Source organism: Peromyscus leucopus, chromosome 3 (genome assembly GCF_004664715.2).
Source record: "Peromyscus leucopus breed LL Stock chromosome 3, UCI_PerLeu_2.1, whole genome shotgun sequence".
In the NCBI taxonomy this organism is placed as follows: domain Eukaryota; kingdom Metazoa; phylum Chordata; class Mammalia; order Rodentia; family Cricetidae; genus Peromyscus; species Peromyscus leucopus.
The window spans coordinates 53,510,138-53,535,665 of NC_051065.1; the positions used below are offsets into that span (position 1 = coordinate 53,510,138).

The window sequence follows — 25,528 nt, forward strand, 5'->3', positions numbered from 1 at the left end:
TGACTTGCATTCAGTGAGGCAACAGCTTAAAAAAAAAAGATGACTGTCACAAAGCACCTAGACCCACACTGCGGACGAGTCACACTGGGCTTACACCTCAACGCGGACACACACCATCATCTGTTGTACTTGGCTGAGGAACAGCAAATGAGAAGCTCCCACACACCCATCACCATGATCGGGTGACTAAAATTACATGCACCACAGTCTCCTTCCCCAACCCTGCCTTCAACTCAGGAGCGGCCTGTGTTGAAGTAAATGCCACCCTTGGAGTGTTAGAGGAGACGGCGTCAAGGACAGGTTCAGAGGCCACCCTGAATTTTATCACACACTGAGACACTTGGCACATGTTGCTTGCAATCACAAAACTTTATTTTAAACTACATGTTAAGTACCCAAAGATTAAAGTTCAAAACTCAAAATGAAACAGAAAGAGAACATAAACAGCCACAGCTGTGCACATCCTGGTCGTTCTAGTGGCCCAAGACGATTTCTACTGATGGCCAACAGGGCGGCACGGGCTAAGGGAAATGCAAGTGCCTGCCGCTATTGTGGTGCGTGGTTACCTCGTAGGACCCATCCGTGGCTTTCCCATGGATGGGCCTCTCAACTAAACTACCAAAGCACTACATAGTAGTGTCCACTCGTCCCAGAATTACTAAATAACAAGGTGAACTGCTCATCAAAATAGTGCCTGTCAGTGGTAACTCAGTAATGACTTGTTAAGTGAGAAATGGTTTTATCTCCACTTGTTACTCTCCTGTCTCCAAAACTCATAAGCAGCCTGGTCAAACCCCACTGGCTACTCGTCTGTGAACTTGATTCAAACAGAAGTAGCAGAAAAATTAACTTAGGCTTCAGCTGAAAGCTCTTCAGTATCCTAAGGTCATGTCTGGGCCATGATAAATTACCTAGTTATCTACACACTCTACCACACAGCCGAGCCTTGGGGGAAATGGGGAGAATGGGGGAAAGAGAAACCCACATGGCACACACTGAACTCTACTCTGGCCACACTGGGGATGAGTTTTATTTTTTGTCTTGTTTCACTTTGCCTTGATCATCCACTTTCTTGATGGCCGCCCGGATGGCCTCCTGGTCACCCAGGAACTGGTGAGGCCCAACAGCATGCAGGTTCTCATCCAACTCCAGCAGAATGGGAACCCCGGTGGGAAGAGTGATGTTGATGATGTCATCATCTGAGATACCTGTTGGGCAGGAGAGAGGACACGGTGTCAGCAAACGAACCTGGAGGAAGGCCTACTGCACTGTCTGCACACTGAACTTAAGTGCCACATTAACTACGCGCCTAAAACCACGCCCCAAACCTTGAGGGTCCCCTGCTAGGCTTCCAAGACACCAAGAAACTGAAACAAAGCTTAGACAGTGTTAAATCTGAGAATTGTATGTTCCTTCTGGGGCAACTCGGTCCTGGCTGTTTCTTATCTAAAGCTGAAGAAAACAGAAAATTGTCTTCTGAAGGCTAGTCTTAAAATCAGGGCTTTTCTTTCATTAAGCACAGAATCTAACTCACTTGATTCGAATGTGGTTGGTTTTCCAGCACTTAATGAGTTTGAGCTAAACGGAGTGAAGCAGGACTTCTCTCCTAGAGAGCCACGAAGCACAGCTCAGAGGAGCAGGAAAGGACTTTACAGGCCACCTGGAAACGAGGCCTCTTCCTCCTATTGCCCGAACATCCCAACTGCTAAGAGAGGAAGGTGTGTGCATGGGACGGGCCCCTTTGATACCTGAATGCAAGCACATTATAGGTCATCCACCTTTGTCTACAGGAGGAGGAGCGGCAGGAGCTGGGGTTGTAAAATTTTTATTATCACAACTACTTTTAACTTAAACATCTAGAATCCTGGCATCATACTACAGGACAGTACTTTTCTAAGCACTTTATATGTTATGAAGCAAATAACCCACGTATTAATCACTGTCAGCCTATGAGGAGATAAGCTATTGTTTTCTCCAAGAATGAGTTGTGGCACAAAGAACTTAAGTGAACAACTCAAGCTCACTCACAGGGTAAATGGCAGGGCCTGGATTCAAACCCAGGTACCCATTACAACTAAATCTGAGTTCAAAATACGTCGAGAAAGTACAGAGAAAAAGAGTCAGAGACCAGCAAATTAAAAGGCAACGAAAGTGTTCAAATCACCTACTTTAAAAACCTACCTTTAAGCCGGGCGGTGGTGGCGCACACCTTTAATCCCAGCACTCGGGAGGCAGAGCCAGGCGGATCTCTGTGAGTTTGAGGCCAGCCTGGTCTACAGAGTGAGTTCCAGGACAGGCGCAAAGCTACACAGAGAAACCCTGTCTCGAAAAACCAAAAAACAAACAAACAAACAAACAAACAAAAAAAAAAAACCCCAAAAAACCCACCTACCTTTAATTCTCTTTTTAAAGTTTTGGTTAAACTTAAAAAAGTTTTGGTTTTTCTTTTAAATTTGGTTTGTTTTGGGGGGTGAGGTTGCAAGGGCAGAGGGCGAATTTGAGGGGACAGGAAAATAAGTGGGATTGGAATGCATGGTGTGAAATCCACAAAGATCAATAAAAGTAGAAAAACAAAGCAACCCTCTCTTTAAGGAAAACCCATGCCTTTCTAGCCCTGTAAACTCAAACCGCCGGCCTCTCCTCTGTGCTAGCGGAGAGGATCCAGCGCAGCAGTTCTGAGGAGGGCAAGGGCTTGTCTTTACTTGGCAGTGGCAGAATAAATTATGACAGTTAGTTATAAATGCCCCTTGTTATTCTAATTAGTCACTGGTCACAACTGTGTGTACCCGCCAAGAATCACAGAATCACCGCACTGGGTCCCTACTGATGGAGCAGCTCTTTATTACCCACCTTCACGTCCGGCCCAGCAGAGCTACCTAGTGACTGCGATGCACAAACTACCTCCTTCTGCACAGCTCTGGGGCCACGGGGAGACTCCCAACTTCAGAAAGCTGTGTTTCTGCCAAGCACACCACCCCAGGCTTCAACATCCTATGCAGTCAGGGAAGGAGCCTTCATAATGAGACATTCATATTCACTCACTCATTCTCTCTCTCTCTCTCTCTCTCTCTCTCTGACCTTGCATTTATAAAGAGGTTGTGGGGTAGAAGACATTCCTGTATAATAAATACAGGAAAGAACGCAGCAATGTTTCCCCTTAAAGAGAATGCAGCCGAGTCACTGCTGGGCCTGCCAAGCCCCTGCCTCACACTGCATTACACAGGATTACCACCACAAACAGAAGCTGGCAAGAGCAGATATACTCAGCCCAGGCCCCCCGCTGCCCGGCAGGGAGATGCCTGCCCCAGATTCTCAGAGCCCTCTGACTCCATCAGTGAGAAGCCAGCTAGCTGTCTTTACAGCAGCTGCCACATGGCTGCCCTGGAGGCGGGCAGGACAGTAGGTTCAACAGCGCATGGACCAGAGCCAGAGGACCACTAAGGGTGAGACCCACTGCCGCTCACTCCCAAGTCCAGGGGAAGCCCTGGAGGCTGTGGCGCCCAACCTGCCCAACCCCCCAGTAACCAACAGCCTTTCATATAAACAGTACTTACTCTCTTGGGCGGCTTTTACCTACAGTGAACTACTTCATCATACAATGGGAGAGGACAGTCTCTTTCGGCCTCAAAATTCCTTTGTTTTACTTTTAATAGACTAGGAAAGCAAAGATACCTTAGGGGCCTGAGAAACAGGGGGACACTGAGTAGTACTGTTTCCACTCAGCCACAGGCACGGCTTTGTGCTTCTAATCGGCAAGCACATTGCTCACTGACCTGAAGAGATGGACTTAGAGATGTATCTAATCCATAGATATTTCCTCTATATAACTCAATTCATTAGCTGATAGCTAGTAAAAATGTCTGACATGACTAAAGTGAGTGTGTGTCTGTGTCCACCAGCATCTCACACTAAGTATATCAGGAGAAACAGGAGTATGTTTGTGTGTGCGTGTGCGTGTGCGTGTGCGTGCGTGCGTGTGTGTGTCCACTAGCATCTTACACTAAGTATATCAGGAGACACAGGAGTGTGTATGTGTGTGTGTGTGTGTGTGCGCGCACACACACACACACACACACACACACACACACGCGCGTGCATGCATGTATATGTCCACCAGCATCTCACACTAAAGTGTGTCAAGAGATACAAAGCTATGTTTGTGTATGCATGTCCACCAGCATCTCACACTAAAGTGTGTCAAGAGATACAAAGCTATGTTTGTGTATGCATGTCCACCAGCATCTCATACTAAAGTATCAGAAGATACAGGAATGTGTATATATGTGTGTGTGTGTGTGTGAGAGCATGTCCACCAGCATCTGACACTAAGTGTGTCAGGAGACACAGGAATGAGAGAAAGAGAGAGAGAGAGAGAGAGAGAGAGAGAGAGAGAGAGAGAGAGAGAGAGCGCGAGCGAGCATGTCCCCCAGGATCTCACACTCAGATACAGGACTGCGTGTGCATGCCCACCAGTATCTCACACACACTACAAGGCCTGCAACCACTGACCTTATCTAAGTTCTAGAAGACAGAACCTTACTTTAAGAAGATTCAGCATCACACTTCTAGTCACCCTTCATAGGAACTATGGCTAGAGGGCAATAAATAAGAGAATGAAGTAACAGGCACCTAGGTTAGAAAAGAAGCACAAGCATCCATCTGCATCCATCTGCATCCATCTGCAGATGACAAGACCACCCCTCTCCACACAAACACACTCAACAACTAACAGTGTAAACAAGCTAAGTTTCACGATCTACCACCAGCACAGAAACCCACATGAAAGTGAGATCAAGTAAACAATCCTGCTCACAGTAATATAAGAAAGACTCAAATCAGAATCAATTAGCCAATGAATTAAAAACTGGAACTGGGACAATGTAAAAGCATGCGACTTAAAGATTTCATCTAGTTAAAGAAATTCTGTGTTTACGGACTGGAAGGCTCAGTCAGTAAAGTGTTTCCTATGTAAGCAGGACAAGTGAGTTTGAGTCCCAGCCCCCAAGGAAGACGCTGTAGATGGCAGTGCACGTCTGTCACCCCAGTGCTGGAAGAATGGAAACGAGCTGATCTCCAGAAGGCACTGACCAGCCTGACTGGTGAGTTCCAAGTTCAGTGAGAGACACTGCATCAAAAATAAGGTGGAACCAGGCGGTGGTGGCGCACGCCTTTAATCCCAGCACTCGGGAGGCAGAGGCAGGGGGATCTCTGTGAGTTTGAGGCCAGCCTGGTCTACAAAATGAGTTCCAGGACAGGCTCCAAAGCTACACAGAGAAACCTTGTCTCAAAAAACCCAATCAATCAATCAATCAATCAACCAATCAAAGGAACAGCGAAAGAGGAAGATACCTGAATTTCACCTCTGGCTTTTACACACATTTGTGTGTGCACATGTTCTCTCTCTCTCTCTCTCTCTCTCTCTCTCTCTCTCTCTCTCTCTCTCTCTCTCTCTCTCTCACACACACACACACACACACACACACAGAAATGCACACACACAAAAGATGGCAATTTTTCCTAGGTTAATGTATAGGCCCAACACAATCTCTAACAAAATTTCAATTCTTTGTATAGAAACTAAGAAACTCAAATTTCACAGGGAAATCCAAAGCACTCTGCATAGCCCAAATACGAAAGTGAAAAATTCACAATGTTCACTGTCAACACTTACTAGGAGTCTACTAGATTCCAAAGTATGCAGTACTTGCAGGTGGTATGTGGTTCTCACGTAAGGACTGACAACAGACTGATGAGAAGCGAGACTGAAATCAGCCTTCATATTTTCAATTGATTTCTAACACGTGTACTAAGGCAATGAAGTGCAGAAAGAATAAGTCCTCACAGGATATGCACACACAGACGTTAACTTAAAACTGGAGCAGAGATCTAGCTGAAACTACAGCCCGGCCCTGAGTAAACACGGGCAGGGGAAGAGCCTCGTGGCCTTGGTCGTTTCTTAGATGACACCAAAGCACAGCAACACAAAAGGAGAAAAACGAAACCTGTGTGTAAGACTGTCTGGGGTTCAAAGGACACCGTCCAAGAAGATGAAGACAGCGCAGAGAACTACTATGCCTCAAAATTAAGACAGTGCCTGGGGGAGCTGGCTCAGTGGTTAAAAGCACTTACTGTTCTTCCCAGTTCAGTTCCCAACACTCACTGGGCAGCTCACAACCATCTGGGACTCTAGCCCCAGGGGATCCAACACTTCTGGCCTCCCTCGGCGCCCATACTCATGTGGACTGGGCATGTCAGCCCAGTGGCAGGGCTTGCCTAGGATGCATAGGACCTGGGATTCGAGCCTCAGCACTGCCAAGAAAGTAATTTTAAAAAATAAGATCTTCGGGTTGGAGAGATGGCTCAGTGGTTAAGAGCACTGACTGCTCTTCCAGAGGACCTGAGTTCAATTCCCAGCAACCACATGGTGGCTCACAGCCATCTGTAATGAGATCTGGTATGCAGGCAAAACACTGTATACATAATAAATAAATAAATCTTAAAAAAAATAAGATCTTCATAAAAAAAGATAAAACAAGAAATAAAAAATGACATAATGAAATAATAGGCAAAATATCTGAACAGACATTTCTCCAAACATAAACCATCAAAAAGCACTGGAGAGATGGTCAGCATCCTTAGTTTTCCTGGAGATGCAAATCCAAGCCACAAGGAGATACCATTCTGTGTCAAGGAGATGACTACAGAAAAAGTCAGATTATAAAGAAGCATTTCCACAGATGCACAGAAATTATAACATAGTATAAAGTCAAGAGGTCAGAAGGCTGTAGTCTCTTTGGAACACAGTCTGGAAATTCTTCAGGCATATGCCTAAGAGAAATACAACTTACGTTCACATCAAAAGTTATATATAACACCTCACAGCAGCACTACTGCTAATAGCCAAAACTACCATCAACCAATGAACAATAAGTCATCTAAGAGTACAATGGAATATTAATTTTGAACAGGGATAAAGTACTGATGTATGCTACAATATGGATACGCCTTGAAAACACTATAGTGGGAATATAGATTTTAGTAGTGTTTGCGTAGAACCCACAAGACCTTGGGTTCAGTTCCAAACAATAAATAGTTTTTTTTTTAAAAAGAAAGCCAACCATAAAAGACTACTTATTGTACAAATCCATTAACAGATAACATTCAGAGCAGATAAATCCACAATAACACAAAGTTAATTGCTGTCCAGGGCTGGGAGAACAAAACATTGACAGAGGAGGAACAGAGTTTCCTTTGGAGGAAATGAAAAGTCTATATATGCATTTAAATCAAGTTAAACAAACTGGCTGCCTTACATTATTTTATTATCATTACTTCTTACGATGAAGACATTCAAAATCCTTTCTTCTAGTTTTCTGAGTGATCCAGAACATAGCGGCTACTGCTGTTCCTCTATGCAGCAATACATCACAACTTCTTATTCTGATACAGCTGTGCTTAGTACCCCTTGACCAATGCTGTCCCCACTCCTGCCTTCTAAAATTGTGTTGATGGACTGATGATTGTGATGTAGTCAGCCCTTTGTGTCCACGGGATCCTCACACATGGGTTCAACCAGCCACAGATGGAAAATGTGGAAACAAATGCATCTGTACCCAAAGAACTAAACCTTCCCCTTGTCAGTCCCTAAACATAGAACAATGCTTCACACAGTTCTAAGTGTCACAACACACTGAGGGGTGTGCAGATGTGCATAAGTGATACACAATACACTGAGGGGTGTGTAGACGTGCATAAGTGATACACAATACACTGAGGAGTGTGGAGACGTGCATAAGTGATACACAAATACCATGTCATTTTATGTAAGGGACTCGAATATCTACCCACAGATTTTGGTAACTGCAGGGTTGTCTGGAACCAGTCCTCTATGGTTACTTAAGGACAATTATATACTAACGGTCAGTTACATGTGGATTTCAGCTCAGTAAAGCTGTTAAAAATACTAAGCAGATCCCAAAGGCTAAATGAGTCTGTTCAAATCACAAAATATTAAGGCTATAAAAATGAACCATTCTTAGACTCAGTACTTCAACCCTGGTCATCCACCTTATCCACTGTTGTTTCGAACACCAAAGGTGGAAGAGAATGTTTTCATTTTCGCTCTTCTCTGGTGAAAGGCTAGGTACTAACTGGACACCAGTGTCCAGTGTCCTCACTGGGAAGGGGGAAGAGCAGGTTTGTCTGAGCTCAAACCCAGGGAGCATGGGCCAGGTTTAGAGGTACCTAGAACACACCACGTGGGTCTCAATGGTATGACTTAGACACAGCTGGATCCAGCAGGCTGAGTCCAGGGCCCAGGCTGGAGTAGTTAATGACTCGTTTTTATGTGAGTTCACTAAACAAAGCTCCTAGACCATAGTATGTCACTAACAGAAAGAGAGCTTTAAGAGAAATGATGGATGTGTTTTCAATGAAGTTAACATCCCATTTCAATAACTCCTCAACCCATTCGCATAGTAAACCAATTACTTACAAATACTTAAAATACTTAAGACAGGTTAATAATCAGGCAATGAGCCTTAAACAGCTGATATTTTAAAATAGCAAATTAAGGAAAACCACAGGGACGCCATTACTTGGTACTAAGATGTGGCATATACTAAATGCTGCATCCCAAGAGAGCTAAGCAGCCCCACTCCCGAAGCTAGGACAATGCCGCTGTACCGCACGCAGCCAAAGTGAACTAGCACAAGAGATACTCTGCATTATGCCAGTAAACAGGTATTCACTGGACACCAAACAGAAGCTAACATCTGTAGCCAGACACCAATCACTTCCCCTGTCTGGTAACTAGTCAAGGTTTTGAGTTTTTAAAATTTTTATTTAGTCATTTATTTTTTTAATCACAAGGCCTCATGCAGTCAGCCCAGGCTGGTCCTGACCTCACTTTGTAGCTGAGGACTCTGAATTTCTGATTCTCCTGTTTCCACCTGCCAAGAGCTGTGACTCCAAGCCTGCACACCACCACACCCAGCTTTACTCAGTGTGGAGATCAAACGGCAGGGCTTCATGCACACTAGCCGAGTGCTACACCAACTGAGCACATTCCCAGCCTCCAGCTCACACTTACTAGAGTCCAAGAACGGTTTATGGAAAAGGCACCAAGTCCTTGCTCTCTATCTTCTTTCCATCACAGGTCCTCTGGAGCCGTCTCCTAATGTTATATATATATACACATATATATATATACACATATATATATGGTGTCTTTAGCATTTAACAAAGTAGCACAGGCTTGCCTTGACATTGAGATCTACCCCAGCCTCTGGAGGGCTGAGATTACATCCAGGCAAGTACTGCAATACTTACACCATCACCACAACTAGTTGAAATGATTGAAGTATTTCAAACAAGAAATAATGAAAGTTTAGGGGGAAAAAAAAAAAACAAGGGAGTAAATCCATAACAAAAATGGGAAGAAATTGAAACAAACTTATTTATGCCAGAGTAACTTCAGAAAGCCAACTCTGCACCTACAAGCGCCCCCTTCTAAGTCCCTGTAGGAGATGGGACACAGGACACACACTATACTCTGAGGGCAATGCTCCACCCACTGTCTTCCGGGAGAAGTGCTTGACCACGCCGGGCTTCTGGAAGGACTAGGAGTTCTTTGAGAACTCTGCTCTACCTGTTCCTCTGTGACTCTGGCTCTTCAAGCAGCGCCCCACTGTAAGAATATAATCCGTGTCTGTGCATCTGAGAGCGGCGCTTTCAGGGGCTGCCTGCTAGGATGCAGGAAATATTTAGACATATGGTCCATCAAATACACCAAGTCCATCACAACTGGATTTGCTATGAATGCACTTTTTACATGTGATTGAAGGTTAAAAGGAATAAAGATTCAAGATTCGGCAGTATAAAGCTTTTGCGTGAGAGTCCCCCAAGGAAGGTCCTGCCGAATGCATTTTCAGTGAAATTTCTGAAAGATTAGAAGGAGCACAATAGATCTACAGCAGGCAGGACCTTGTGTGTCTCACTCATTCACGTGTACCCTAGCCCCTGGGCCAAGAGCAGGACTTGAATCACTGGGCATACAGTTGAACTGAATGAATTCTAACTTTCTTGGCTTTCAAGTTAAGTCCAGTCTTTACTGTTTAGTCCTGATTAAAGGCTGTTCCCATTACGAACTGAACAAGAAAGGAGGTGGGGGTGGGCTGAGGGGGGCGGTTGGCCAGTTCTTAGCCTGGAACAAAAAGTTGTTTATACCTAGTGTTAATCAAGCCCAAATTAAATGTGTTCTGGGTGTTCTTTGGCTTTTCTCTAAATTGCCTACAACTCTTTTAACAGCAGGAAATGAAATGAGAGAAGAAGCATTCATTGGGAACACAGAAGGGTTTGTTACAGGACAAAAGGAAAACCCATATTCTGGGATTTAAAAAAAAAAAAAAACACCTCCAGTCAACCCTTTCTATTGGGAGATTCCACCCGTTCCCCACCCAGTCTCCTGCTGGACCTGTGTGATAAGAATTCTGTATTCTTCTATTATCAGTAAGGGATCAAAGAAGAGCCCTGGTACTTTACAGGTGACCATACAACTAAATTTAATTTTAGGTCCTTAAAAATCTTAATTCCACATACATACAACTTAAAGACAGATTGGGGGAAGCAAAGAAAACAGGGTATTAAACACTGTAAGCTAATAGCTGCTGATTTAAAATAAAGTGAGAGAGAAATTTACCTTTAAATTTTATAGTTAAAATCTTATGATATTTAAAAATAGGGGCTACTACAGATTTGGTAGGTTTATATAAAAAGAAAGATCAATTCTACCACTAAGCAACTATTTGCCTCCCAGGAAAGAGGGCTTGAACTCATGATTCTGAAAATATCACACTAAATGCCAAAGGTGACAAACTCCTGGGTCGCCATCGGCAGGCCACCAGCTCCGCTGACCTTTCCTCCCATTTCTCTCATCTCAAGTCACCATTTCTCTGCCTTGCTGTGTATGCGGCTGCGCACAGCTCTCCAGGGACAAAGTCCAAGTCTCTCAGAGATTTCTTGCCTGCCACTCTCTTATCCCAGCCTGCGACCGCCTAATCCTGTGCTTACACCCAGACTAAACAGTCCATTTCCTCCGGCAATGTGCAGACCACATCCAACATGGTTTGGTACCCAGCTTTTTCCTTCAGTGTGGAGCAGCAGGAAACAAACAGGAAGTGACTATGCCAACCACAAGAAAAAGAAACACACGCCTGTCTGGATCTGTGCTGGACAGGATGCTCTTAGCTCTCCAGCCTGTGTTGGAAGTTTTCTTGCAGCTTAGCGAGGAGTGTATCTGAGCCAGGCAGGGGTGGGACCTGCTTTAACCCGGGCTTACTGACAACATGCAGGTATTTACTTATGCTTCTCCAAACCAGCAAAGTAATCCCAGGAGGAATTTTCTTACTATATAATACCCCATGCCTTGTTTTGTCTTCTGAAAGTATTAATCATTCTCAGGTTAAAAGTAAAGTGGCCTCAAGGTCAGGTACAATTTACAAGTCAAGATTCTATATAAGTCACTTGGCAGCGTACAGGCCAGGCTCATCAGTCAGGAATAGGACAGCATAGATGTTGCCTCAAGGTTCCTACGCTGACAATCCTTAGGTAAGAATGTTAGCTAACTTCTAATCAACAGCAGCTGTCCTCAACTGAATCGTCTGCATGCTTTGGCTCTGAGAGGTTCATAAAACTATTCCTAGACTAGATGTTGTAAGATGCGGGGTATGTGAGTATGTGGGGGGAGCAGATGAAAGCATAATGCTATACAATATGGTGGCAAATAAGGGTCATAGGTCTGCAATGAAGAGCCATTATTAGAAGGGTTCACCATCTATATAAGTAACAGCAGCAAGACTAACAAAATACACAGTTGGGATAGGGTGTAGTTCAGTGGCAGCCCACTTGTCTGGCAGGTGTAGGTGTGAGGTCCTGGGTTCAATCCTCAGCATAAAAAAAAAAAAATGTAGGCAATCTCTTCCTTCCAGCATCTTTCATGTAACTTCTCCTGAGGAAGGACTGGAAAGGGTGCCCCTGGGCTGCTGACAGCTCAGAGGCTAAAGAGTCGGCACTGAGCAGTCTAGAAGACTAAGAATGGTGAGTGTGCAAAGACACAGGGAAGTGTGCTAAGTAACCTTCACTAAGTCTACTGCCAAGCACACTCGGTGGAACAAAAACGAGGTCACTTCACTAGCTGGATACGCTGAACGAAGTAGGTGTTTTCTGAAGAATTTCACTACTTTTACCCTAAATGTGTGAAATATAGCTCTGTAAAGTTTTGCATATAGATGTATAAACACCTGCAGTGAGGACGCCCAACAGCCCTGCATCCCCTGCCCCCAAGTTCCCCTGCCATCACGCAGCCTGCCTTTTGCCACACATCTCTGCCTGGTCCTCCCAGCCTGGTTTCTTTCCACATGCCACATGCATGGGGTGAGGCAGTACACAGCATTCTCAGGCACGTTTCTTTCACTTAGCATGATGTAATGGAGTCATTCACAGTGCTAAGTGTGAAAAGTTTGCTTGTTTTAATTGAAGTAGTTCATTAAGCGGAGCACCTTACTGATCAGTGATTGATCCCACGAAATATATATATACACGATATGGAGACAGGAAACAACACAACAAAACCTAATACTGAGCTACTGCTTCTCAGGAGCTAAAAGCTAAAATATTCAGGTTTCTACATGAAACAAGATATCTATGTAAAATGTCTAGGACTATGCTTGGCAGGAAGCATGGGCTCCCAAAAAGGCCTCTTTGTACAGCTGTGCCAGGGAGTGCCATTCACAGACCGCAGTGTTACAATGGCAGCAGTAATTAAAGACTCACTTCCTTGCATTAAATCCCCTTTTTAAAAAAGCGGTTCATCTCCTAGGGGTGCTCTGGACGTGGCTGCTCACACTATAATGTTCTGAAGAAAGAATAATCAAGGAAAGAGCTATCTTTCAGGAAAAGTTTAAAATGAAAAAATCCTGTTTGCAACCCTGTGTAGAAGCTGAGCAAGTTGGATTTGGGGCAGGGTTAACAATTCTGACTGAAGATAACGGTCAGTCGGTCATCGTGGCCAAGTTACCTGAGGCTTCCTGGGGTGACTTCACTGGGACCTGTCTTCTAAGCACAGTGGGGATCGGACTGCAGTACCAAAACAGGAGAAGCAAAACAGCACCCTAAGAACCAACAGCCACACAGCGGAAGCACACACACTACCCCGGAGATCAGAGAGCAGCTGAGCGATGCGCGTGCTTCTAAAGAACAATACTATAGCCCTCTCTAACTGGGGCACCACTGTTCCCATGTCCGAGTTAGTTCTTAAACAACCAGACAGTGGGTTTAAAATCAGGAACGTGCTTTATGTTTGCCAAGCAGTTTAAGGACAATATGAGAAGTTTCCCCAGTTCCTTGCAAGACTCTATTTCATGGGGGAAAATTTTTACACAAATATTAATACCTATAGAAAGCATGAGCAGGAATCAGATGCATCTACAACAAGCATTTTTACCTTAAAAAAATCAGTGTAAGCAATTTGGCAACTTTTGTGCTTACAAGAAGTATGCATTTCAAAGACAATCAATGCTCATGAATTCAGATTAGTCGTTAAGTCTAATATTAGGAAAATATCAGTAAAGTAAGGTGACTTTATAATTTATTGTCTGAGCTGGGGCAATTCTAAAAGCAAAAGGTGGTAGCAATTACACGAAGATAATGACCATACCTTTGAAATGGGTTCTGTGGGGCAGGTTTCTACATGAATGAGGTAAACTGCCATAATAAATACACACACTCCGATAGTTGATTCCTATGAGAGAGTTGAGATGTCCCCCCTAAACTAGTTGAAATTCATTCAATTTTTTGGAGAAAAGCTAGGTTAAGAATTTATCAAATAGCACATGAAGCTCTATAAACGTAACCTTCTGAAGAGTCAGCATACAAGACAATAGAAAGGTTGGGGTTCCTGTATCAGTGAGTGGATATGTCCAAACTGCTGAAACCCCATCAGAGTGACAAAGATGACATGGAAGAGATACTGTTCTTCAAGACACCATTTCTTCACACCTGGGAAGATACTGAGGCTTAATTCTTCCCTGTGTGTTCAAAACTAAGGCTGCGGGAAGCCACCTAATTCGACACCTCAGTCATTATGTATCTGAGCGTGGATTAGTTTTGTTATTGTTGTGCACTCAGAAACCTTTTCGTGTGGCCACACTTTCCACAGCCTCACATTGTTCCAGTTCTGCAGCCTCTCAAGGGAAAACGAAGCAGCTGGAAGGAATGGTGAGGCAGGGGATTCACCACCAGCCAGCCGTGGCCAGTGATGAAGCAGGGGCATGTGGTGCAGAACAGTCAAAGGGACAGCCACGGGATCAGTGACGGGAGAGCAAGAGGAGAACTGTCACCCTCAATCACTGGCACCCCAAAATGGTGAGCCCAGAGTCCTCAAGAGTTCTTGTTTAGAACACAACACCAAGTGACTGAAATAAATGAGGCTCTGGTCCTCTCCAGGCTCTTAGCAGAGATGCGTCAATAAGCCAACTGCTGTTTTACTTCCCTCCCCTCTAACATTCTCTCAGGCAGTGACTAAGCCTCCTCGTCTGGAAAACTGGAACAAAAGGACTGCTCAGGAAATCCAGGTCTGCAAACACAGCCCTGAGAGTTTGAAATTGGAAGAAAACAGACAAAACTGAATTCTAGATAATTTACTTAAAAGGCTCAAATAAATGTATTCTCAATCCTTAGCCTCTTTTCATTTTACAGCAGAAACCACGTGGCCCTTCAGATCGGGCCCCAAAGCAGCAGCTCTCACCAGTAACTGCTGAGAAATGCCAGCTCTCAACTGTACCTCTTGATTCTGAAACTTAACCCACAACTCTGTCATTCTGAACCCCCCACCCGACTGGCGCACACTGACCTCTGAAACCTTCTGCTCCAGCCACGATGACCATAAAAACTACAGGAGTTTTGGTTTACGGGACAGTGGCTTCTTAAATATGAAGCGACAAGGGGCACAAAGAGTGAAAAGTGCTGTCCCTTTCTAGAGGAAGACCCAACTGCAACACTTAGCAAGCTCTAAAAGCAGGATGGAAAGCCGGTACCTTCTAGATATTTCAGGAGGGCTCTACTGCTGTTCCCGTGAGCAGATATCATAATGGTTTTGCCCTTTAGTATTTCAGGAGCAATCCTGTCCTTCCAGTAGGGAAGAAGTCTTTCCAGAACATCCTTCAAGCTTTCTGAACGTGGCAGCTGATTCAGGGGCACGTCGCACACCGTATACCTCCGGTCATTGTAGATCTCGTGGAAGTAAGGATGAGTCTCATCAATGGGAGGCGGGGTCACGTTGTAGCTTCTCCTCCAGAGTCTCACCTGCTCTTCACCATGATTCAGAGCCATTTTCTCCCTGTTGAGACCAATCAAGGCTCCATAGTGACGCTCATTGAGACGCCAGGAGCTCTCCACAGGAACCCACTCCTGCCCCAGCTCTTCCAGGATCAGCCAAGCCGTGTGAATGGAGCGGTTAAGCATGGATGTGAAGACGAGATCAAACTCAAAGTTCAGGGCTTTAAGCTGCCTCCCACAGTTCCGAGCTTCCTCCAGTCCTTCGCTGTTCAGTTTCTGGTCCACCCAGCTACAAAATCGGTTCTCCTTATTCCATTGCCCCTCTCCATGTCTCAGTATAATAAGTCTGTGCTTGGACATGCTGGTGGCTGAACTTCCCCGGTGTTCTCAATGGGATGATGTTCAAGAACAGGAGTATATCTAGAAAGAGAAGACAAAAAATACAAATTATATTCATTATTCAAATGACTGCCCAGTAATGGAGAACAATTACACACCAGCCAGTTTCTAAGATAAACTGAAATTCCTTTGAACAGTTTTGACGTCAAACATCTGGTGTTCATATACTATGGCACGTACAGGCACACTCTTCAGATAATTACAGACAGCCCTGCTGACTTCAAGTTTCTGATGGCTAGATAGTATGTTAATTGTATGACCTAAAATGACAACACTCCATCCTAATGGTGTGTTTCTACCCAACAAGTAGGCAGTTAATGTTTATTAAGGAGAGGACAAAATACGTGAGTTACAGATCTCCAATAGAGTGGCTGGTGGCTGGGAACGCCCAGCTCCCAGCTCAGCAGCTGACTCTACACGGAGCATCCTCCTCCTTTGGGTGATCAGTGTTTTTTCAGTCTTGCCTTATTATGGACGTTCTAAACATGTTAACTCAGGGAAGCACCGCATCTACGTCATACACCTCTCTGACAGGTGGCAACCAACTCTTTGATGTTACCGGCTCACAAATCTAGGGAATGGGAAGACACTTTGGTTCAACACTCAAACAGAATTATAAGTGGCCTCAGCTAGAGCAAATGTGGTAGTCACTGAAGTAATTTTTCACCTGCTGTTGGCAGGAATAAATCCGGATGCAAAACAAGTTATCAAATGTAAGCAGCTGAGAGATGCTGCCTGTAGGAATAGATTAACAGAGCAGGTCTGCAGTAGTGCAGAGAACCCCACCCATTAGAAGGCGCGCCTCCTCCTCCCCCTTCCTGTAGAAATTCTACCCACATCAGCCACACATTGTAAGGAGAAGCTAGTAGAGTTGGCCAAGCAACCCTAAGGCAATTCCGAACTCCCTTATGCTGTTGCTACTACCTCAAAGATCTGTGGGCCTACTCTGTCCCGTGGAGAACCTGGAGACATGGCTGCACCAGACTGCCTCTCATGCTGGGCACAAGAGTGGGTCATGACTGACACACACTGCTCAGTTGGCACCTTCCATCTCCACCCCTGGTTTTTCTACACTGGGGAGCAAAGATTATATGAACAGGGCCTGGCTTCTGCCATTCTTGGCAACTTCCAGTAACGGGAGATTTTCAGTCCTGCTTGAGCTGAGATTCACCCACGGTTATATAACAACCAGTGACAGAGTTCACTGGAACCTGTATCTAGATTGCACTCTTTTTCAGTAATTCCTGGAGATTCTGAAGGGGAAAAGTGTCAATAAAATATGGCTTTAGGAATGGGGTGGTGGTGGCTGAGGTGGTCTGTAAGTAGCTGAAAGGCTACAAGAATTAGAATTAAAATTTCTCTTTTTTGATGAGCATCAGGTTTGAAGCTTTGGTGAATATAGAGGAAGGGCAAACCCAGTGCCTAGAAGAACCAAGCTCAGGTGCCAGCACCTCACAAGGCTGGGAAACTGCAGGGAGACCGCACAATGCCTACCCTCTCGGCCTTAGAAGGGCATCAAGGTGGCAGAGGATGAAAGTCTTCCAAGCAGCGGCTTTGCCAGGTGACTACATGCCCAGGGGATAATCACATAGATGAAGCTCCAGCTTCAAGGATCTTCATCCGGGAAAGACCAAGCAATGAATTCATGTGGATGGGTGTGGTACACAGAGTTTGTGTGTGTGTGTGTGTGTGTGTGTGTGTGTGTGTGTGTGTGTGTGTGTGTGTGTGTGTGTTTTCTGTCAGCATGTACATCTGTGCCTGGTACCCTCAAAGGCCAGAAGAGGGTGTCAGAACCCCTGGAACTAGAGTTACAGATGGTTGTTAACCACCATCTAGGTGCTGAGAATCGACACCAAGTCCTCTAGAAGAACAGCCAGTGCTCTCAAATGCTGACCCATCTCTCCAGCCCCAAGAAAGGTATTTTTATACTCCTGTTTGAAAACCCTCCTTCGGCCAAGTAATAGAAGCTCCAGGCCCATTGAAAACCATACTCAATCTTGTAAATCATGTGTTTTGTTTTGTGGGTAAGAAATGAGAAGTTATCAACTGTTCCTCTACTTCAGCCCTCAATTTGCCACATCAAGCATGAAGCCTCCAGGCTAAAGAGCTAGTGAAAGAATTTTCCCTTCAAATGAAGAAGGGTATCATCTTAGTGCTAACTGACGAGTTGACAATCTAGAGTCACTTAGGAGATGGGCCTCTGAGCATGCCTGTGGGGATGACCTTGACTGTGTAACTGAGGTTAGGAAGACTCACCCACAGTGGGTGGGGGCATTCTCTGATTGTGACCCATGACTATATGAAAATGGAGAAAGGGAACCCTGGCATGGATGCATTAATGCATTGTTCTGCTCTTGACTGTGGGTGTAATGTGACTAGCTGCTTCCTGTTCCTGCTGCCTTGATTATCCTGAAATTATGGACTGTAACCTGGAATTGTGAGCTAGATAAACCCTTTCTCCTTCAAGTTGCTTCTGTGAGAGTACTTTATCACAGCAATGGAAAAGAAACTAAGACAGGTGTGGTGGACAAATTCTATAAGCAAAGCACGTCTCAATCAGTTTTGGATTACAAATTCTATCAAGGGAACCAAACGAGGAGCGACGGCATTATCAGTACCCAGATACCGACCACCGAACTTCCCGGCATCTTAATCTGCTACAACTGCTTTTATGTTTTTTAAAAAACAATTCCGATTTACTTTTTACTGAAGATATATATATATATGGAGCAGAACAGCCACAAAACTATGCGAGCACACACGTTCCTTCACGCTGACATTCAGGAGGTTAGCAAAGGAGACCGTCTATCTCAGGTAAACCAAACTTCCTGTTCTCTGGTGTGGTACTATCAACGCATTTCCTACTAAACTAGCTGGTGAGCGTGTGTGAAAGCTGGCAGCCTTTAAGACAGCTCTCCGTACTGGCTGAAGCTGGCCTACCAAATGTTCAGCAATAGATATGAGACGCTCATCAGTTTGACAAGTTCAAGGCAGGGGCTGCGAACTCCAGCATCTACCAGTAAGACTGACGTGAGAAGAAGGGGCCACCAGACTACGGGCAGTAGTCAGAATGGTGGTGAGTTCTGATGACTGTATGAGCAGAGTGGAAGCAACTCTTAGGGAAAGATGGCGCTTTCCTGTAGCCTGTGTTCTTTCTTTCTTCCTCACCACAGGGCAGGGTATGTGTGTACCAAATTTATGATTTATGGGTGCATGTGGCTATGGCAGGTGTGTGCGCTTTATGTGTATATATGTGCACTTGTGTGTATATTGGCCAGAGGCTGCTGGCCAGGTGTTTTCCTCTATTGTTTTTCACATCAATATTATAGTTGAGACATGACTTCGTGTTAAACTTGGATCTCACAGATTAAACAAGACTAGCTGGCCAGGAAGCCTCAGGGACCCTCCTGTCTCAGCCTCCCCAGTGCTAGGATTATAGGCATGCACCACCAAGCCTAGCTTTTTTTACATAGATACTGGGGATCAAAGCTCAGGTCTTCATATTTGCATAGGACTACACCATCTCTCCAGTCCTGGACATTATTTTCTTAGTCCTCTAACTATGGATGCATGCCTTGTCTACTCTACTGAAGTGATTTCTCAAAAGACTATGATTAGTCACTCTTACACGGAGACCATCTTCTCTCAGGGCCCATGCTGCTCTGGCTCCTCTGAAGCCCATTACATCCTCAGGGGAAAATCTAGGATTCTGGTACTATTTCCTCCAGCTCTCCCACTTTTACCTCCTGGTCTCGGATCTTTGTTTTATCCTACCCCCACCTATGTTATGATGGTGCTGGTGGTGGCGTGGTGGTGGAGGTGGTGGAGGTGGTGGTGGTGGTGGTGGTGGTGGTGCAGGTGGTGGTGCTGGTGCTGGTGGTGGTGGTGTAGGTGCTGGTGGTGGTGGTGCAGGTGCTGGTGGTGGTGCTGATGCAGGTGCAGGTGGTGGTGATCTTAACCACAGCAGTTAATTCAGAGTGCATGTCCCGACCTTCAGCAACTCTTCATGCAGTAATTTCTATTATGCCCATTTGACAGATACAGAACTGAAAGGGAGAATTTGCCTAAAGCAACATGGGCTGCAAATGGCAGAACTATAATTCAGTATCAGCTGGGCCCCAAGGACACATCCATGCCCTGAACCATTCTGCTACACTGATACTGGAACCCAAGGCTCTGACCTCAAACCTTGACACCCCAATTTTTTTCTCACTATTTTCAACACATTAAAATTAACGATTCATATACTGAAAGCCCAATCCTCATGAGCCTTCCCAGACCAATCAATTTATTCAGTTTTCAAATGTGCAGAAATATGATTTGGGCACAGCACAATGGTAAGCCTGGGAGGAACACGACTTCAGCATAGATTATGTCTTCAAAAACACCAGTGTGGGAAGATGTACATGCTTGTGTGTCACTAAAAGTGAAGGTAATTAACATCATTAGAAGCTTTTCATTCATAAAAGAGGAAGAGCAGGAAATGAAAGATTATCTCTCTCTTCATGGACATAGTATTACTTAAGGTGGATTTGGAAAGATATTTAAATTTAGATTGATATAAAAAAAAAAAAGGAATGAAGTTCTAGCCTAAGGTAACAACCAGGAACAGGTACACTGAGAACAGGAGGCCCATTCAATACAGCTAGAGTTACAACTAGGTGACTATTCATCCTGATTTGCCTAAAACAGAATTGCTTTACGCCTTTTCCTTCCCCAGCATATTATTACTAAGGCCCCTTTCACACCCAAGTGTCCCATTTGGAAAATTATATGGTCACTCTGTATAGGGCATAATGAGGAAGTAGGTGGAGACTAGTCTAGAAAGATAAAACTGACTAGAGGCTCGAGGAGGACCTTGTGCCAAAGAATGCAGACTCTTCTATAAATACTGAGACAACATCAAAGGCTTAATAGCATGAATTTGAGGACCAAGCAGCATTTACACTCACAGAGAAGTACAAATATTAGTCGTGAGGAGTTTTGCAGTAACCCTGGTAACATATAATGACAACCTGGACCAGGAAGATGGCTGTTAAAAAGGAATAAAGACGATCAGAGACAAAGAAACTATAATTTAACTGAGACACTAAGATGTTGTCAATAAACCCTGTAAAAATCCAAACTGATTTTTTTTTTGGCTTTGAAACTATATGATCTCTGTCATAACTAAGTTACAATTGTATAATCTTGTCTCTATGGCTGAAAGTATTTATCTATATGTAATGCATACGTGAGCAAGTGTGATATAATTTGATGATGGCATCAAAATTAGAATTTCATAGAATTTTCATGTTATATATTTTTATTACTAGGTCAATTTCATCAATTTAAAATGCAAAAAATCCAAAATCAAACAAATAAACAAAAACCAAAAACACCCATTTATATCTGTGGTTTATACAAAAATAATGGACCAGAGGCTTTAGTATGCAAATCTCTGCCTAGCTAGACCCCATATTTGGATGTGTTCTTCACACCAGTATTTCTGGCCTTAATCAAGTATCCCCTCACAGAGGATAGTCCCTACATTATAAAATAGCCACCTTATACTGAGACCCTGTTTTGAAGAAACAAAACAAAATCTAGAAATAAAGTAACAGAAGGAAAGATTAGAGAGGAGAAACCTGAACAGATAATGTGTCCATCATTAAGCCACATAATTTTGCATTCTTTCCCCATCTGTTTACAAATTAACATTCCTAGGACTTTGCTTCCTCTTTCAAGTGTTTGAAAAGTAATATACACGCAAGACTCATGAAAAAATAGAGAAATCACAGTGTAAAACAGAACCTAAAACTTTTATTTTCTTCTATTTTCGAAATAGCAATGATATGTCAAGTAATATCAAATAAGGGACACGGAACCAGAATCATGTCCATCCAAAGCTTACTTTTAAGAATTAAATATCCCACACTACCTCAGAATACTCTCAACTTTTCCTCGGTCCAAATCCTTACTGCGCAGCTTTCAGCAACTTTACTTCCCACTGCACAGGGGATTTAACTTTAGGGAAGATGAGCCGGCTCTATTTGAGGACAAAGAGAAAGACTACCAAAGTCTCTAATCAATTAAAAAGGAACGGTTCTTGAGGCAAATGAAACCCGGAACTTAATTCCGTAGAGTTTCAAGCTTAACAAAATATGCCTTCCCCAGACTCAAGCTCAGTATTAAAAATTCAAACAGGAGTCTTAATGGCACTTAACACCTATTCCTTCCCTAAAGGCTGATATGGCAACTTTTCCATGTGTGCAGTTCTAAGAGCACATTTGCATCAGATGCTGCCACTCACGGTGTCTCAGACACTAAAATCTCCCACCCTTCAACCTTACATCTACTAACAACCCCTGCAATGTGTTCCAAAGGCAACACTTTAGAGCAGGTAGATCCCCCTTTCCAGGGAAGAGATAACACATGTGTGGTACTGAGATGTGGCTTCGTGCTACTTGCTCCAGCCTGCCTGGAATCACCTGTGTGTGTGTGTGCACAACACCCACTCAAGATACTTCCCTAAGGTGGTAGATTTGTCAATACAAACTGTGTCCATCAAATCCCAAAAGTTCAGTCAAAAAAACTGGGCAGAAGCTTATGGACAGTTTGATCATGAATATATTAAATTCTTGGGACCCTCAGGTTCCATGTCCTCATGAATAACAAAACTATCACTCTCTTAGGGTCTGTTAAGAGGCAGAAAGGGCTAGGCTTTAACTAACTCATGAAGACTGGCATAGACCGAAGGCCGTCAAAGTGATTCTACTGGGCTGACGGTATGAAGATACTCAAAATCTAGAAACAAAGTAACAGAAGGAAGGTTAGAGAGGAGAAACCTGAGCAGAACAGAGGAAACTGCAATCGAATGTGGGTGAAAGGGAAGGTGGAATGAATTGTGCGGTCCTAGAAGCACACCAACTACTGTTAGGTTCTGCAATCCAAATGTGTTAGTAAAGAGGTCAATGTTAAATCTATGGTCTATAAAGGATTCTATCACCATATTTTCTTAACGAAGGGGTTTCGTTACTGATATCTTTTGATCCAAGGTCTCACTATGTGGTCCAGGCTGGCCTCAGTTTTGTGGCAATTGTCTTGCCTCAACCTCCTAAATCCTGGGATTACAGGAGCCTGGCACCATGCCCAGAGAGTAATACCTTTTGTTCTGTTTCTCCATAAAAATATTACTTCAGACTTGATTTCAATGTCAAGAATGTTCAAGAAGCCACCAGTACAACCTTTTTTGTTCTCTGTTCTCTAGACACACAAAGCTGGATTCATGGATGGTGAATGTAGATGCATCAATCACTACTTAAACTAAAACAACCCTATTAATCTCAACAAACCATAAAAGGCAAAGAGGAAGAGAAACTAAAAACAAACAATCCAAACACTAATAGTGGTTGCTTCAGAGTAACAATATTACAAATGACTTTTTTTTGCTACATTATACTTCTATACTCTCCTTTAAATTTTATTTCTTTTTTCCTCCCCCCCCCCCCTTTAACAATGATCTGCTTGGTTTGGTTAAGTTTAAATATGGGCACAAAAGAACACGGCCTTGAGGCTGGGCACTTTTATTTGATACAGACATTATTAGCATTCAATACAGTGAGATTTCCTTTGTGGACTTGGTAGTGGAAACTTGTCTAATCATCTTTACTTTTAAGTAGACTTTAATGAGGGTATGGGCTTCAGAAATATAACTTCTGCTTTTTTAAAGATAGGGAAAATCAAAAGTCAGCATTGAAATCATTTGTTTAAGATCACTTAAATAGTAACTAAAAGACAGGGCCATGGCTTCTAATTCACTTTTTTTTTTTTTTAAGTTTTTCAAGACAGGGTTTCTCTGTGTAGCTTTGGCATCTTTCCTGGAACTTACTCTGTAGTCCAGGTTGGTCTCGAACTCACAGAGATCCGCCTGCCTCTGACTCAGGCGTGCTGGGATTAAAGGTGTGTACCACCGCCGCCCAGCTTAATTCACTGTTCTTTAATTATGCCATTTGTTGGAATTGTGTCTTTTAAAATTCCAACACTATGCATGGAGTATACATAGTGTGTGAGTTTGCTACAGCACAGGAAAATGGGTAAAACCTGTCTCTGGATTCAGGGGAGAGTGTTAGAGACAAATTGACATGGTTTCTGCTTTTATTATAGAAACATCAGTCCCTGTTGGCAAAACGTAACAGTTTGCTTTTTATTTCCTTCTGAAGGAGTCTGAATTCTGTTAGTTAAATTTCTAGGATCATTCACAAGCTATAAATCCTTCCTAATTTAGAAGGGAGGGAGGGGGTCATCCTGCAAAGTCTAATAGTGAACTTAATTAAAATTTTGAATTGCTTTTGACCTACTGTAATGAAATGCTGGCTCTTACCCCCTAGAACAAAAGGAATTACACTTTTTGGACATGGTGGTGGGGTGGTTTTAGTGCTCCCCCAAACCTGTAATTTGGCTCCTGAGATCACTACTTATGAGACTTCTTTGCCTTCCACGGCATTTTTCCCCCTTTCCCTTATTAACTTACACTTTTAGGGTCAGGTCCGCCGCCACCTACACACGGTGCAGAGCCCTGCTTCCTTCCAGGGAATCTACTAGCAAAGACAATCTGCCACACGGTGTCTGAGCCTTCCAGGAGGTAGAGTTCAACATTCCTAAAAGCCACCATCACTCCACCGGTGGGTTCATCCTCCAGCGAACAGAATGACTGTTCGTGAAAGACACATTCTGAGAAAGGGACAGCTGAGATCTGGGGGGTGGGGGTGGGGTTCCGCGAGGGTCGCCGCTTGACGGGGTGGAGCAAGCATCAGATTCCCACCAGATACTAAAGCCGGGCAGGACAGGAACTGGCCTTCTCACCGTAAAAGACGCCGCCACTCGGAAAAGAGACTCTCCCAACTGTAACATTCTACAACGAAACCACTCACCTGCAAAGAAACCAGGAGCAGCGGCCGCTCCTCTGCGACTCCGGGCTGTGGGAGCCAGCAAGGACTCATCTCCACCTCGGGCACCAACGCTCTTTTCTAGCCTAGAAGCTGAGACGGCAGGACCGATGGCGCTGTGTATTGGAGGACAGAGGTGTCACTCACCCACGGCCCCGCCCTCCCATCCACAACCTGGGTTTCTTTCCGTTTACCCAAAGCCCTCCGGTAAGAAGGGAGGTTTTGATTGGTCTAACGAGGAGACGGACGCACATCCAGACCAATAAGATAATAGCTTCGGCGTGGGTGGGCGGGTTTTGGCCGTAGAGAAACAAACCCTGGCGCGTCTCTGGAGCAATTGAGAAAGCTGAGGCGTGCCAGGAGGCTCAAAGAACAGTTTGAAGTTGTAGAAAGCATGAGGTGTCACAGGAAACACCTGCCGTGAAGAGCGGGGCCGGCTGAACCGTGGAAGAGACGAGGTGATATTTCTTTTAGTCAGCGGAAAATTTCAGATTCTACCGGGGCTGAACCCGGGCTATCCTCACGGCAGCCACGCGTATTTAAGCGTTGCAAATAGAGATGAAAATGAAAGCCTTTAAAGTGTCCGATTTGTAGACGGTAGTTCATTCTTACATTCTCCTAACATTCTGAAGGGAAGAGAAACGAATAATAGAATATCCTAAAAATTCCCAGAACGGGACCTGGCGAATGGGGCGGAATTGGAGAGAATTATAAACGTGGAAAACCAGTTTCTGTAGAGAAACCTATGAAAATTCCAGCTTGTCTTTCGGAGCTGGCACCAGAGCTGGAAGCATCTAAACAGGCTTAAACTACCACACGAGGTTTGAAGCATGTGTGTCAGAATTTGAGGGTGGATGAGAAAGATAAGA

At 44.1% G+C, this 25,528-nt stretch overlaps 1 protein-coding gene across 2 annotated transcripts; it reads right to left on the reverse strand.

Moving 5' to 3' along the window:
- Nucleotides 1-354: 354 nt before the first annotated feature.
- Nucleotides 355-24,872, reverse strand: Bpgm (bisphosphoglycerate mutase). 2 transcript variants are annotated; one of them, XM_028866142.2, is made up of 3 exons: nucleotides 24,645-24,872; nucleotides 15,093-15,753; nucleotides 1,002-1,208 (listed from the first exon to the last, which is right to left on the reverse strand). In XM_028866142.2, exons 2-3 carry the CDS (start codon nucleotides 15,691-15,693, stop codon nucleotides 1,030-1,032), a joined length of 780 nt encoding a protein of 259 aa, XP_028721975.1. In that variant the 5' UTR covers nucleotides 15,694-15,753; nucleotides 24,645-24,872; the 3' UTR covers nucleotides 1,002-1,029. The 2 variants fall into 2 exon arrangements, with proteins under 2 accessions (XP_037059561.1, XP_028721975.1); XM_037203666.1 differs by lacking the exon at nucleotides 24,645-24,872 and having other exon boundaries at nucleotides 355-1,208.
- Between the last annotated feature and the right edge of the window lie 656 nt (nucleotides 24,873-25,528).